This window comes from Marmota monax, unplaced genomic scaffold (genome assembly GCF_021218885.2).
Source record: "Marmota monax isolate L192 unplaced genomic scaffold, Marmota_monax_Labrador192_F-V1.1 WCK01_AAM20220418_F8-fsc00091, whole genome shotgun sequence".
In the NCBI taxonomy this organism is placed as follows: domain Eukaryota; kingdom Metazoa; phylum Chordata; class Mammalia; order Rodentia; family Sciuridae; genus Marmota; species Marmota monax.
The window spans coordinates 3488936-3504911 of record NW_026692434.1 but is presented as its reverse complement, the minus strand read 5'-3'; the positions used below and the strand labels follow the sequence as shown (position 1 = coordinate 3504911).

General features: G+C 36.3%; 1 protein-coding gene across 1 annotated transcript in view; it reads left to right on the top strand.

The window, feature by feature from the left end:
* Positions 1-15976, top strand: part of Col9a1 (collagen type IX alpha 1 chain) — an 84056-nt gene that overhangs the window by 21258 nt on the left and 46822 nt on the right. Inside the window, exons 8-18 of the mRNA XM_046443053.2 lie at positions 1517-1591; positions 1900-1935; positions 2055-2117; positions 8020-8073; positions 8316-8351; positions 10132-10155; positions 10511-10564; positions 11817-11870; positions 12530-12562; positions 13266-13322; positions 14809-14862. Of these exons, the coding sequence (XP_046299009.1) occupies positions 1517-1591; positions 1900-1935; positions 2055-2117; positions 8020-8073; positions 8316-8351; positions 10132-10155; positions 10511-10564; positions 11817-11870; positions 12530-12562; positions 13266-13322; positions 14809-14862 (540 nt within the window). The remainder of the gene's footprint in view (positions 1-1516; positions 1592-1899; positions 1936-2054; positions 2118-8019; positions 8074-8315; positions 8352-10131; positions 10156-10510; positions 10565-11816; positions 11871-12529; positions 12563-13265; positions 13323-14808; positions 14863-15976) is intronic.

The following is a 15976-nucleotide window of genomic DNA, read 5'->3' as shown; positions in this document are numbered from 1 at the left end:
ACCTGCAGCAAGCACCATCAGAGTGGAGGGAAGGGGCCTATATGACTCCTTGGTCTGGAAAAGGGGTCTCTTCCTCTATTTGGTTCCCAACACCTAAGGCTAAGGCACTAGAAGCAAAATAATTGACTCAAGAATAGGACTTATTTTTTAGTCTGCATGGATTCTTACCTCCCCTCCCCCACCCTGGGCAAGGTTTAGAGCCAGCCTTGATGGAGAAGGCAGGAATTCAGGGTAGCACACTCTTCAGCTCTTACAGCTAGTGGTGTGGTTATACTAGATCCCAAGTATTGCTAGCGAAGCCGGCGACTCCAGGATTGGAACTCGGCAGCCCTGGCTTCCATCAGTATTTCAGCAACTTCCCTAAGGCTGGGTGTCTCCTCTCTTTGGCACAGGAGAGCAGCTGGCCGGCTGGGGAGGGGGTGTTAAACCCAGCTAGGTTTGAGGTTTCACTTACAAAGACCCCATTGTAACCTGTCTGGCTATTGGAGTTTAGAAAAAGTTTTCCTTGATGAAAGAAGCTTTCTTCTCTCTCCCTCTCAATCGTTTTAAATTCAGAAGTGGGGGAGGGAGGGGGCTGTGGGGGATCCCACATTCCCTAAGCAAAGTGTTCATACTGTTTCAGGAGCCAGCATTCCCTCTAGCATCATCAAAGCCTAGCTGTTTGCAAGCCATAAAAGGAGTTACACCCTAGGGTTGGTCTGAAATTTGGCATAGTTTTGAAGCAAGCTGCAAAGACCTCATGCAAAGGAATGTCACTACAGGTAGAACTGCAGTGAGGCTAGGGCCTGAAGGTTAAAGCTCTCCTGCCCTACTCCTCCCAAATCTTTTCCTGCAGAATATTTCCCCAGCTTCTACTGGCAAAGAAAGATTTACAAAATCTTACTGTTAAGGGGAATGTTTCCATTCTTGTCTGTTCCATTCTGGTCAAAACACTGACCTGCAATTAATGATTAAATTGAAGTATCACGTGATTCCCATTTTCATTTTTGAATTCCTTTTGGGAAAAATAGGCATTATACCCTCCCTTCTTCACAAACCTTTTCCCCCTGTTATTTTGGTACCAGGAATTGAACTCAGAGGGGCTTAACCACTGAGTCATATCTCCAGCCCCCTTTTTAAAAATATTTTATTTAGAGATAGGGTCGTGCTGAGTTGCTTAGTGCCTCACTTGCTGAGGTTGGCTTTGAGCTCACAATCCTCCTGCCTTGGCCTCCCAAGCCACTGGAATTACAGGTGTGCGCCACTGTGCCCGGCTACAAATGCCCTTCTTTTTAATGCACTCCAGGAAGGTGAGGTCAAGTGAAGCCAGTTCCCATGTTGAGGGCGGACTCTTTTGTTCAGAATATGGCAGAACCAAACCTGGTTGGAAGTTTGAAATGCATTTATTATATTGGGTTTCAAAAAACTGGTCTCCATAAGGGAGTTGGTATTTTTATTCAATGGATAAGGGGGTGTTAGGACACTTGCTCATTGTTGCCCAAAAGTTTCACTAACCCCTGTGTGCTGTTTTCTCTAGAGAGGTCCACCAGGTGAGCAGGGGCCTCCTGGGCCTCCCGGGCCCCCTGGAGTTCCAGGCATCGATGGCATAGATGTAAGTTGCTGACTGCAGGCACCTTCTTTTCCCCTAGCCTGCTCTTTTCCTCACTTTCTTCCGCGTTCTCTCCCCTTACTGTCACCTGCGTAAAGTTGGGACTGGACAGAAATGAGATCTGAGGGTTGGATCTTAGAGCTTGAGGACTTTTGGAGAAACAATGTTAGACGTGTCTTTTCCCATTGTCCATGAACCTCCACCTTTTGGCCCTTACCCTGCCTTTGTGTCTGTGGTTAGCTCACTTGAGATTGTCCCGGAGCCGACCTAGGCTTCTATTCATGAACTGATCTTTTCTTCTGTGCCTCCAGGGTGATCGAGGTCCTAAGGGTCCCCCAGGCCCACCGGTAAGTTGATTGGTGCAACAATGCCCCAATTCCTTCCTTTAGGTGTGTTTTGCAGCCACACGTGTCCAAAGAGTCTCAGCTTTGCATCATTTTCTCTGTCTCACCTTCTCCCTGCACAGGGTCCTCCTGGAGAACCAGGAAAGCCAGGAGCTCCGGGAAAGCCTGGCACACCTGGAGCTGATGTAAGTAGGCTGAATGGGCAAGAGTGATGGGGAGTGCACCCAGCCCCCGGTGTGGGATGTGTGATCCTGAGTTTAGTCTTGATCATAACTCCTGACCTGCGGAGCTGTTATTTCCCCCCAAAGGGGCTTGAGAAGTTGGAGCTCCCTACCTCTTGGCTCCCAGGAAGGGAACTCAGATGAAGGCAATTCAGTGCATTTCCTTCTTCCAGAAAACAGTGGGTTTCTGATTCTACCAGTCAACTCCTTGTTCACCCCTTGATCTCAACCCCTCTGTGGGCACAGGGAGGAAAGGGTCCCAGTGATGGTGGTGATGATGGCTAAGGGTCACAACAGCTAGTCTTGCCCTTTTTCTGGTACTCCCTGAATTAATTGAGGAAAAAAATGCCTGCAGACAGGCAAAGGGGCAGAGCACTTTTAATCCAAAGAAATAGAAAAAGAAGTGTGGGAGTGGGGCAAAGGCAGAGAAATGGTCAACACTTAACAAATAGGAAGTTCAAAACTGGTTTTTCTGATTTCCCTTTTTTCGGGGGCAGGGGCGGCTGCAGTGGTTAGCATTACTGACAGAAATGAGTTGGCTAGGGTTAGTTGAAGATTGGGAACCAGCAACTTCTCTCCAATGTACCCTAACTTCTCCCCCTATAGGAAGGAAGCTCAGATGCTGAGATAAATGGTAAATAATATTTCTTCAGAGTTAAATGACATCGGGATTCTCAGTTTCTCCTCTCTCCATGCATTCTAATACTTAATGAGGTCCCTCTACAGACTAGTTCTGATTTTGTTCCTGGAATACAAAATGAAGGAAGAAATGGCATCTGTTGTCAGAGAACATACAATGGCACCCCTCCCCAGTTTTCCAAAGCCTTTCTAAATAAAAAGGCATTCCAAAACCTACAATTATAATTTCCAAGAATTTTTGACTAGAGTTTAAGACAGATCCTTTATTTTCAGAGAGAGAAAAAAAAAATAGCTGGATTTTACCTGTTGTTAAGACATGCTGTCTCTGTCAGGATTACCACAATGCGGGTACTTTTTTGTGTCATTTAATGCTTCAGGAGTTAGGCTTTGTTTTACATTTCAAAGGCCCTGGTTTGAATTTTCCCGGTATGTAAAATGGTAGTACCTGAGGTGCCCATAGACTGATATTTGTATATACAAACTGAAATTATATAACTTTCTGGCTGTCCAAGCTCTTTGAAACCACATTACTTGAAATTGCCATATCATAATAAAAATGCCTGATGGATACAAGGCCACTAGATGAACTAGTAGTCTAATATGAGCTGTGCTTATTTCTATATTCCTTTGAAACTTCACCTGACCTTTTGGATGAAAACAAAATTTCCAATTAAATTTAAAAAAATTGTTTGAATAGTTGAAGCATAAACCAGTTATCTGAAGTCTTATTATTAATTTGCAGTATAATTTTGGCAGGAGGCTAGATTTAGCTGCCCCTCTGTTTTAGTAGTGCTTTTGTAACTTGCTCAACAAATTCTTTATCTCATATCATAATGTCATAAAGACAATCCTTGCTTTTTGTTTTATAATTTCCCCATGTGAACATAAATTTTTGACAAATGAAAGTGCTTTGAAATTTATAGAAGTATATTGTCAACATAATTGCAAGTATTTTTCTTTGTCTATATTTGCAGTACCATCAGTACAAAACAAACTATGCTTCAAATATTAAAAGTTGCAGAGGGCTGAGACTTCTTAAATATTTGAGATTTGACCTTGGAGGGTATTTCAGGGAGAAACTGATGAGGCCATTGAGTCAGTCTCTTGGGACAGAGGAGGAAGTCAAAAGCTAAGAGAAAGAGAGGAAAGGAAAAGAAAAGGATAAAACCCATACATGTGCCTGTATTTTAGGCATTCTTAGATCTAAGGGAAAAATAAACTAGACTGTGCATTTGTTTAGAGCTTTTTCTTCAAGCACTATCACAAATATTATTTTCTTTAGCCTTATAATAATGCAGAAAGTAGACTGGCTTAATGTTACTTTCCACAGATAATGAAAAAAATTATTATGAGGACAAGTGGTTTTCTATAGGACCCAGGGTTATTTACTTAGTGCCTGAGAAAGCAAAAGAATCTGTACATCTTGATTATTTTGGCGAGACTCTCTAGGTCTGCTTCATGCAGATATAAATGAGGTTCTTAGCAGATGAATAACTGGAGAGAAAAAGAGAAAAAGTGATACTGACTTTCTAGTATGCAAATTGCCACACAAGAATGATATGGATAATTTAATGGCTATTAAAAACCATTTGCAATTGATATTTTATGATTTTTTGGTATGTTTCATATCTTGTAACTATTGAATTGAAGTCACATGGGACTTTTAGAATTGGAAAGTTTTCTTAGTCTACTCTTTGGTTGATTTGACATGTAAAAAAGTATTTTAGTCTAAATTGGGAATGGACACTTGAAAGGAAGTAGATCAGAGCTTACTGTCTGCTTGTATTTAGCCATCGGGGAATCAAACAAGTAGGAAATCATCACAAGTCCTTTCTTGGAAGTGAACCTAAAGACCTTAATCCTCCAATCTCTTTGTCTTCTGTTCTTTGGTTCATTGCAAATCTTATTTTTGCTAACATTAAGAAACTGGTTAGTTGAATGTTGGAAGAATCTTAAAGCAATACAGTTCAAAGTTTATTTACTATGTTGAGTGGATTTTTGGCAGAAAATATAAAAGCGTCACAGAAGCTATGCTTGTGGAGGAACCCCTTGAGTCTTAGCAGATGAGCTGTTGGAATGTGGAAGGAAACCATCACAAAGAACTGGTATTCTCTGACAAATAGAAGCATTAAATTTCAGAACACAGCATCGGCATTAATTATCTCATATAGAACTTTGTTTGCATAAACACCCTTATGAAGGCATTTCTCTCCACTACTGGTGATATTTCCCTCTGTAATTTCTTTGAAATAAGATCTAGAAAATTTTATTGCAAATTGGATTTTGAAAAGTGTGTGTGTGTTGTAGACACATATTTCAAATCTCTTCTCTTTCTTTTTAGTTTAAGTTGATTCTTCTTTTTACCTATGAATTAATAAAATTAGAGACATCAGAGTTCGGTCATAACCTTGTTTCCAAAGGACAACTATGTTATTATCATCAATTATATCAATAGAGCTATCCTTTTTTTAAAGAAAGTTTTTTGTTTTTCAGTTACTTACTAATTAATTTATTTTTTGGTTACTGGGAATTGAACCCAGGAGGACTTTACCATTGAGCTACACCTTCAGCCCCCTTTTTTTTTTACTAAGTTGCTGAGGCTGGCCTCAAACTTATGATCCTCCTACCTCAGCCTCCTGAATTGCTGGTACTACAGGCATGCATCACTGTGCCTAATTCAATAAAAATATTCTTAAAAGTGCTCTTTGTTGTGACATGCTCAGAGGTCTGTAATAATATCTTATTATCTTTCCTATAGGATCCACATGAGACAAATAGAAGAGGAATAAGAATTATATAGATATTATAGCTAAACCATGCTATTATCCTCTGAATGTACAAGTTTTATCCCTGACAGATGTCTATGAGTCGGATAGTGAGTTAAGAAATTATCCTGAAAGGTCAGTGTTGGTGCAAATAATCAGACATCGAAGAAACATGAGGAGACTCAGAAGTACAGTGCTGTGATTAATAACTAGATTCTTTGTTAGTTTGTTTGTAGGACCCTATCTGAATGAGGAACAGCATTTAAAACATGATAGAGTTAAACAACTTGCCCAGGTTTACATAGCTACTACGTAGCAGAGTCAAGATTTAAGCTAAAAATAAAGATTATGTGGAAGGAAAAATGTAATATCCTACTTAAAAGTCTAACTTACATTAATATTTCTCAGTCATCAGGTATTGAGTGTGTTTGATGCCAGGGGCAATGTACTATAACTGTAATGCACATGTAGTTCTTGTCCTTGTGGAGTTTATGGTTTTCTACATAGTTATTTCATAATAGACCTCACTGTAACATCTGACACCAGATCCACTTTCAATTTAATTCAAAGAACTTCCCAATGATGGACATAATTTACCATATCCTATGGAGGATATTTTAGATATGAAGTGACCTATAAATAGTCTTTAGGTTATTCAGCCATCGACTGGGTTCTGCTTTATATATTGCAGCTGAAATTCTACCATATATAGTAATTAATGTCCTAAATCTTATCAGTTATTCGGGTCACAGATTGAAGAAGCCTAGTTTATATGAAAATCGACTAGGATTGGTCTTGGAGGGTATATACATTAAGTGGGTGTTGGAGGATCTATTAGTTAAGTATGCCACAAGGTTTCTACATTTTATGTGCTGTGAGTGCTTCCAGACAGTGTTCTGTATGTGTGGTTTCTTTGTTGAGATATAAAAGCAAACATTCCATTACCATCAATGCTCAGCTTCTAATTATACTGGGGCTTATTTCCAGATTACAGTGTTGTAATTAGGCTAGGGCAAGTAACCATCTAAGACAGTCTGTCAAAAATTCTTTCCTGTGTGTTTAATAGTTTTCTTCCTTGGTAAGTTTCTAAGTAATTAACATTTTTTAAAACAAATTTCTTTGACTCACTCTCAGGAGTTGTTACAGATATTGATGTAGAGAAATATCAAAATGATAGTCCAGGAACTGGTTTCTATATGAATTACATGAAAGCATTTTTTAAATGCCTAAGCAGACTATGACAAACTAAATATGAATTTTGACAATCCATTTTTAAGTAGAGCTTTCATATTTTTAAGAGATCTTTCCCTGAATATTATTTGAGTCTTTTCAAAATCTTGATAATAGAAAGAATTTTTAAGGCATTTATGTATGCATGTATATATGCACATATATAGATATTTATCTTTAGGAGGGTATGATTTCAAGTTTGCATTGTAAGTGATGTCAGAAAGTGTCATAGAGCAAAGAAAAATTTTAAAAAATAACAGTGCATCTGCACTAAGTAAGGAAATTCAGACGTATGTGTAGTTTTATGCTTTCATATATTTTATTTGAGGATGATAAAATAAGTATTAGTGGGGCTGTGGCTGGGCTCAGTGGTAGAGCGCTCGCCTGGCATGTGTGAGGCACTGGGTTTGATCCTCAGCACCACATAAAAATAAAATAAAGGCATTGTGTCCACCTACAACTAAAAAAAATACATATTTAAAAAATATTAGTGGAGACAATAAGTATGTTTAGAGGATTATTTAATACCATTGTAGTATTAAATATGATAGTTATAAATGTGTTTTATAATACTAGGCTTAAATTATATATAGCAAATGGATATATGAACTTATATATTTAATTATAGCCATATTTACTAAGAAAGACAATGTGATAAGATATTCTTTCAAACATTTGACTTTAAAAGTTAATGTTCTTTAATAAGCAATTGCCACTTGCTAGAGATGGCTAGAGGAATTTAAGGAATTACAGGCAATAATGAGATCATTTATGTTTAATTCCTATTGAGGAATAATTTTAACTTTCCAGACATTGTTGTACTTTAGTTAAAGAGACACATAATATTATTTATTTTATAAATGAAGGAGATACATAAACCTTGGTTAATGGTAAAGCCAGACCCATCAGACTTAGTTGTTAGAACACCATAATTATTATATTGCATTTTCTCAAAGCAAAGACAAAAGGCATTACGTTATTGAACCCTCTGACAAATGATGTAGTTAGCAGAAAGTTAGGAATATGATATAATTTATCAATAGTAAATAAGTAGCAGGCAGAGCTCATGTGGTGTCACCTTTGTATAAGAATATAGAAGGTATTACTTTATAAATGTGTATTTACGTATGTAAACATGCTGCAGATAACTAACAAATAAAGTGAAATTTTCTACCAACTTGTTTACCTGTGAATGTTATGATAGTTCTAATTTCACTATCTTGCTTTGTCAGGGTTTAACAGGACCTGATGGATCCCCTGGCTCTGTTGGTCCAAGGGGACAAAAAGTAAGTTAGGCACCTGGTACCGACTGATGATATTACTCAAATGCTGAAGTATAATTTTATTGTAGTGTTTGCAAGTCAACTAATGAATTAAGCTAGGACATAGCTGAAATACTTTTTCAATTAAAACTGTGTTTAGAAATACTAAGATGCAGTATTTTTATGATTTCAGTATGTATGCAGCTTACATATTTACATAATCATGCTTCAAAAACCTAAGTACAATGAAGCTATTTTATTTTTAGGGAGAACCTGGAGTACCTGGATCTCGTGGATTTCCAGTAAGTATCTGCAAAGCCACAGAATTGAAAATTTCCTATCTTTAGGTAAAATCCTGTTACTAGAATTTTCTTAAAATGCAGTTTCCTATATAATACACATGATAAAGAGCTTTATAACTTATCTGGTATGGTAAGTATTCCTACTGTGAATAGAAACTGTTCAGAGGCATTTGAATATACAGAACAAAATACATATGTCTATTCGCAGGTGGTATTTCTCAGAAGACAACTCCCTCTCTACTGCGTTGATAGAAAACATTCTTTTGCATAACATGAGCAAATTCAGTGTTAAGACCATTTATCACATCACTTTCTTTACAACTGGTTTTATCTCCAATGAAATACCAACTAATGAGTCATTATTGCCTGCCTGACTCCATGGCTAGTCTTTTCCTACACTGCACAATCCCTCAGATTTGTGCTATTCGTATGTTTAAGAGGTTCTTAGGCTATTTTTTCTTTCTATGTTGCCCTTTGCTCTTGCCATTAATCTGTGTCCCCCTCCCCACCATTTATACTCTTTTCTTTGCCATATTTCAGCATCTATCAACTTGTTCATTAAAAGGCTATTTTCAGACATGAATAGCATGCTCCACAGCATTTTTCAACTCAGATCTCAACATCTTATATTTAGTGAAATTTGTCAAACATCTAAGTCTCTGATGAAATAATTTATTGATTAATTTGTTATCATGAAGCATAACAGCTATTTCACAAATTGATCTATATATTGAAATGTTCAGATGAGAATAATTTTTCAAGGAAAGCATTAGAAAATCCCACGCATTATTAAAACATACTGCCATACGAAGTTCTTACCTGTTTGTCCACCTAACTGATTAGAAATATTAATATCACTATCAAAGGATGTGCATTGATTACATGGGATGCTTTATATATCAATATTTTAGAAAAGCAAATCTGGAGTAAAAATATAACATAAGTATGGTATCACAGACAGCTGAAAATAAAAACTACTCAAGCCAATATAGGAACAAAAAGAATAATGAGAAATCCTAAGGGGAAACATTGAAATTAAAAAGAAAAGAGAGGGAACAGGAATATATATATGGCTCTGTGCTAGAATTGGGGCTGGTTAAGATAAATCAGAAGTGGTTTCAATCCATGATTATATGTAGTCTGGTGCTGATGAAGAGATTCAAAACATAAAGGATAGGGCCATAGAATAACTAGCTTTAAAGTCAAATTTGGTCTATTACATTAGAATCCCATTATAGGTTGCTTCAGGAGTGACACCAGTTTACTTTCTAGAAATATCGCCCTACCTATCAAAATGGAGGTGTGTTCTTAACCTTTCCCCACCAGCCTCTCTGTGCTGAATGCTTGATGGGCAACTTCTAAACATCATATATTATATATCGTGAAAGTATATTGTTTTTAATGTAGGTTTCTTGTACAACACTACAAGTGAATTAAATCTTTAGACTGGTTGTGATGTGCCAGTTTGTGAGTGATGGCATGTTCTCCTGAGGGCAAGCTTCAATGGCTTCTTTACTTTGATTTTCTTTTTAAAAAAGATTAGAAAAATAAGGCTGGATAGCGTGGATATTGGAGGAATGTTTGAGGAGCTGAAACAAGCTCCTGCTTCCTTTAGAAGCAGAGCCATGTTTGCTTTTCATTATCCAGTGTTTTCTTTAGAATGAGCATCATATATTTATTTAGTATTAGAATTTATGGGTTTGAATCAAGTTGTGTTTGTGTCTATGTTTATACTAAGTATAAACCACTTGCAATAAATATTTTTATTTTACTCTTTTAGGGTCGTGGCATTCCTGGACCCCCTGTATGTATCATTTATCATTGACTTTTATGTAGTCTATAAAAATGGCCTATTTCCCAAATCCTGACCTTAATTTTTGACTAATACTAACCATTGGGGATTACAGAGTTTTAGTTACATCATCTAACGTGCCTACTAATGATAATACCCCTATTCTGCTAGACAAAATATTTACTAATTTAGGAAATTTCTGTTCCATTATAATTAAATTTTGGCCAAATGAGTTATTGCCACATTGGACATTAAAGCTAATTCTAGGCCTGTTATTTATTATATTTAATACCATTTGTAATAGATTATAAAATATCCATAAATTACCTTGTCACTTTGATTTGTCACTTTGATTTCTCAAATTCAGGGTCCTCCTGGGACAGCAGGACTTCCTGGAGAACTTGGCCGTGTAGGACCTATTGTGAGTACCACAGTGCATTTTGATAGACATTTGCTGATTTAATAGAAGGTGTTACTAGCGAGGCAAATTATCCTAACAGTACACTACTCCCTCCTGCTAATTCAAAAGTGGCAGATAAATTTTATTCCAGTTCATAGTATTGATGAGAACTAGGAGTAATAATGCTGCTTTATTTTTGCAGAGTGATTTTAATTTTTTCCCTGAATTTTTCAGCTAAGCTTTTCTTCCCAACTTCCTAATTGATTGTCATATAATGGAGTGTCACCCCCATTTTATAGACTCTCAGCTAGGGTTTGGGTCCAGTGGCTATTATATTAGACTTTCCATATTAAATTAAAAAATAGACTGGGTTATTACTAGGTATATTTGTTAGGATCATTGTATTATAATGAAAATTTAACTTGAAACATTAAGGTGCTGAACTTCATAGAGCAAAAATTGCTGATAAAAAGTGCTTCACGTGGATATTCATGAAGCATTTCAAAAGTGTTGAAGTATTGATGTTATGAGAAGGTAGGTAATTGTAAACTCATTGAGGAAAGGGACCATGTATTATATACCTTTCCTGCTTTTCTCTGTGTGTTTATTGTTTGCAAATTTATTTACTAAAGAAATGAATGAATATGATTATACATTTAAAATAATTATAATATGCTTTTGATTTTTTATGGTAGGACATTAAGAAGGAAAACATGCCAAGAGTATGGCTATTGAGAGTAATTGGAACCCATTTTCATCTGAACAGCTTAGTTAGCCATTTTTGCTTTCTGTGTATTGCAAGAGTGCAATGACAGACAAAATGATAGGCCAGAAAAACAGCAGCAGCAAGAGTCAGACACTGCTGAGATTAACCTTGCGCTTCATAGCTTCAGGCTGGATGCGAGCTTTCTTTGCTCTGATTAGCTGGTCAGCACTAGCAGTATTAGTTGTTTTGGCTCTTCTGTAAATCAACTAGAAAAATACATAGGGGTTCTAATTTGTTTTCAGAGTAGATAAAGTGATCATCCTACACAGAAAAATGGATTTTATTTTTTTCTCTGTGTCTCCCTTTGCTTTGTTTTATAACTTGGTGAGACTAGAACTCCTTTATTATTCTGGTTTTGTAGAACTAATTGGATTTGGTGGCAGGTCTATGCATGACTGAGCTCTGTAGGGGTTTCTAGTAATGCCATTCTCTCATGCCTCGCTGGTTTTGTGTACTGTGTTTTGACACATGTATAATCACCATGTCATGATTTTTCAAATGACTTAGGGTGACCCTGGGAAAAGAGGACCACCTGGCCCCCCAGGCCCCCCAGGACCCAGTGTAAGTTGTTTGCAACATGAATTTCCTTTGCTTCTGAGGGTTAGGACTGTAAAAATCTAAGAATCAGAAATGGAAGTGCCTATTAATTGAGCCATTAGATTCTAATACTCCCAAAATGGCTACCGTTTTTTTCATCCATTTAGAGTGTGGTTCTTTTTAAGGCCAGAAAAGTAGAAGGATCACAATAATTTAAAAGGTAGTTTCACAAAGCAATTCTTACTCTTTACATGTGAAAACCTTTGACACTGATTTTTCAAATGCTCAAAAATTTGACATATAAAAGAAGAATTTTCAAATGTACTTGTTACAAATTTTTCACAGTAACAAATTTACAAAAGAGGAGTTTAAGTAGGAGGTAATACAAATTTTAAATTTATATGTTATAGATTCTTTTTTTTACCCCCTATTCTGCTTCTCATTTCACCTCTTTTTAATCCCCTGGAAAAAAATGATCTACTGCAAATTAGGAGTCTTCAAAGGGAATATGCCCATGAGTCAAGTTTTTAGAATATTAGCATATTATATACTGCTATTTGTGCCTTGTATATTATGAAACATATATATTTAATTATATCTTTACCTAATGAACTTTCTATTATTACTGTGTTTGAATTAATTATTTAGTTATATTATTAACTTTAATATTTTATTTACTTTAGGGAACAATTGGCTTTCATGATGGAGATCCACTGGTAAGATGTTTTCCGTTGAACAAAATGTAGTTTTGTAGTCTCCAGATGAGTTGTCTTTGAAATGATCTTTCTGGAACATACTGTGCTTCTATGTTTTACTTTTGCTCAGATGGCAGAAAATCTGTAGCATTAGTGGACTGGTAGCTTATATATACTCAGACTATAACAGTTTTTCATTACAGAAGTATCTATTTTTTCTATAATATTTTTGCTTTATACCTAAGGCATGCTTTTCACTAGAATACCTCAATATTAGGAGATATTTTACATGTAGATAAATAATGAAATGATAATGGTAAGCTGTACTAAGCACAATTTGGGCCAATTGGTGGGGGTATGAACTTTAGGATATGGCTAGTTCAGTAGAGAGGGAGGAAAATGATCAGGTAATGGCAAAATTCATTGTTTTTAAACATTGCACTTCTTTAATATAGTAAATCTGAAATGAATATGGAAAAATATTAACATTTATTAAATGCATGAATAAATGGGTGAATGCATGGGAAGGTACTTGTTATATTCTCTATACTTTTCTAGAAGTTAGAAATATTGGTTTAAAAATCCAATAAAAAGGAGGAAAGGGATATTTGAATTTATTTAATGACTATAATTGCATTAGTGTTTAATAGCTGGAATCCTTTAAAAATTTGGCTCTTTCTCAAAGTGGGCTCTGGTTCATGGTGTCTTTATTGCTTTCTTGTAGTGTCCAAATTCCTGTCCACCAGGTCGCTCTGGATATCCAGGCCTACCAGGCATGAGGGTAAGAGAATAATTTCCTTATATTATTTCCTAGATTATTATCCACAGGAAAAAAAAATGGAACCTTCACTTAAAGCACTATCCTTCCTGGTGTGAAGATCCCGTTCAGATGGAGCAGTCTAGTCTGTGTTGGCTTACTCTGTGCCTCAGTTTGTGGGCTTATTAAACCTGGAATTCTAGCTGGGGGCCCCCCAAGACATAGGTGCTTAATATAGATACCCCTGAAGTTTAGAGCACAAATGCCAGTAAAATACAGGAGATTGAGGGAGGCTTGAACGCCAAATCAAGGGCCAGAAGTTTGCCTCCAACAGAGGAAGACAGGGGTGAGAATGAGGGGAGAAGACAGTGCACATAATTATTTGAGACTGTTTTGCTTAAAAAACAAACAAACAAACAAACTGGTAAATTGGGAAAACTGTGCAAAATAAGTAGGAAAAAGACTTTCCTGAAAGTGTTTTTCTCTGCCATCATAATTACTTTGAAATAGTGCATAAAAACAAGTAAATAAATGCCAACTGCTGGGGATAAATGGCTTTCTCTCTCCAGTCTCTGAGTCTAAAGAGATTATGAGAAATTCCAGAAAATTTGAGAAATTCCTTGGGGCTTTACTGTGATCTGGAAGGCTCCAAGGTACTGATTTTCGCCAAAGTTTTTCTTATTGATTTTTGGTGGTTTCCCTCAACTGTGGAGTTGGGCCTGGGTTGGTGTCTTATTTTACAGAAAGACTGGAGAGAAGTCAAAGTCCTGACAGACTTAATTTGGGGATGTTGTCTCATAGTTTGCCTCATGTTACTGCCCACAATGTACATAAGCTTAGAACAGTGACTTGACAAGAGAGTCAGGGATTGTCTTCATGCTAGGGAGCCTTTGCTTACTGCCCTTCCATGCCTTCCTTTTGCACCTACAATAGTGTATAGGAAGAGGCAGAGAAGTGCCCTTCTTATGCCCGCCCTTCCCCACTCCAGGAAGCAGGTGGGTATGGAGGCAGAAGGGTTTCCAGCAGCCACAGAAGCAGGGCATAGCCAGGTGAGCTGGATAAGGGCTGCTTTTTCTGAAAAGTTCAGTCTGGTATAGAAAAAGCCTCAGTGCTCTAAACCACTCCAGGAGAAGTGGGGAACCCAGATTTCTGAAACAGCAGGCAGGTATCAATAAATCTTGGTGTTAAACTGGATAATGTGGCATTTTTAAATTCTAGAACAATATTTTCCTAGTAAATAAAACTGATATATATTATATGCAGTAGTCATGTAATACACATAGTACTATTTAGGTAATTTAAGGCAGTAATTTTCTTTGTGACATAACCTTTTTCTTAGTAGTACCTTGACAAGGACTTTGGGAAGCAGAATCATTTTATGAACCCTCTGACACTTTTGCCAAGCCCAATAAATTATATATGCACATATATAATTTATATATTTTATATAATTTTTATATATATTTAAAAATATATGATATTATCTATTTTTTATTTTTGCATTTGCTAGGGCCATAAAGGTGCTAAAGGAGAAATTGGTGAACCAGGAAGACAAGGACATAAGGTAAGACAAATGAGTATTTAGTGAGTAAATTGTGATTAGGAGGTAGTGGCCATTTTTTAAAAAAAATATTCATTTTTTAATTGTAGTTGGACACAATACCTTTATTTTATTTATTTGTTTTTAATATGGTGCTGAGGATCAAACTCAGGGCCTTGTACAAACAAGGCAAGCATTCTACCACTGAGCCACAACCCCAGCCGGGTAGTTTTTATTTTAACCAACTATAAGGAATAATACAGCATATGTTGTATTTTGTCTTTCTATTTCAAATGATGTTTGAAATATTCTCTGTAGGTACATTAATATTCCAACTAAGCATAATAAGTTGTCTAATTATAAAAAACAAAGAAGGCACTGGACATTTTAATTTTTTTCCAGTGCAGCTATTTTTTATTTCCTTTCCTTTCCTTTTCAAATCAGTCACATTTAGCTTTTTTCCTTGATGCTTATGATAGTTGAACATTCAACTAGTTGTTCTACCACATAAGACAAATTTTTGATATTCATAAAATTTTATGCAATGTGTTGTTGAGCTTAGCAAACAGAGAATTTGGTAACTGGCTTTTAACTTCTCATCTGAAGTTCTGAAATAATTTTTCTGTTTATCTCTGATTTCATTTCAATATGACATAGATTTTGAGTAAACTGGAAGTTAGTGGTAACTTCTGTTATTATCTGGATGCAAACATGGAATCTATAGCACAACTTGCACCAGGGCAGCTGTGCCCTGCAGAAAAACCAAGACTGAAATTTAAAGCAAGGTGACCTATTTGCATTTTTTTAATCTACTAATGTTAGTCGTCTTTTAATGATCTAAGAATTTTATTTTATGCACAATGGAACTTTTGTCTTGGTACATTTTATATTTTACAAAGTCAAGTCAAGCTATTCTTAATGCAGATCTGGAAGGCTTTTCATTGTTGTTGACAATTCTACACCTTTACTGGGTAGAGGCAAGAGATTAGTCTTTTTTTATTTTGGAAGTAAAGAGATAGAGAGGCAATTTACTAATGTCTTTAAGCATTAATATCCTTGAACTCCTTAGCCAAAATCAGTCTATTGAATAACCTCACATAATCAGAATAAACATGCCAATTTTATGTACCCTATGGTA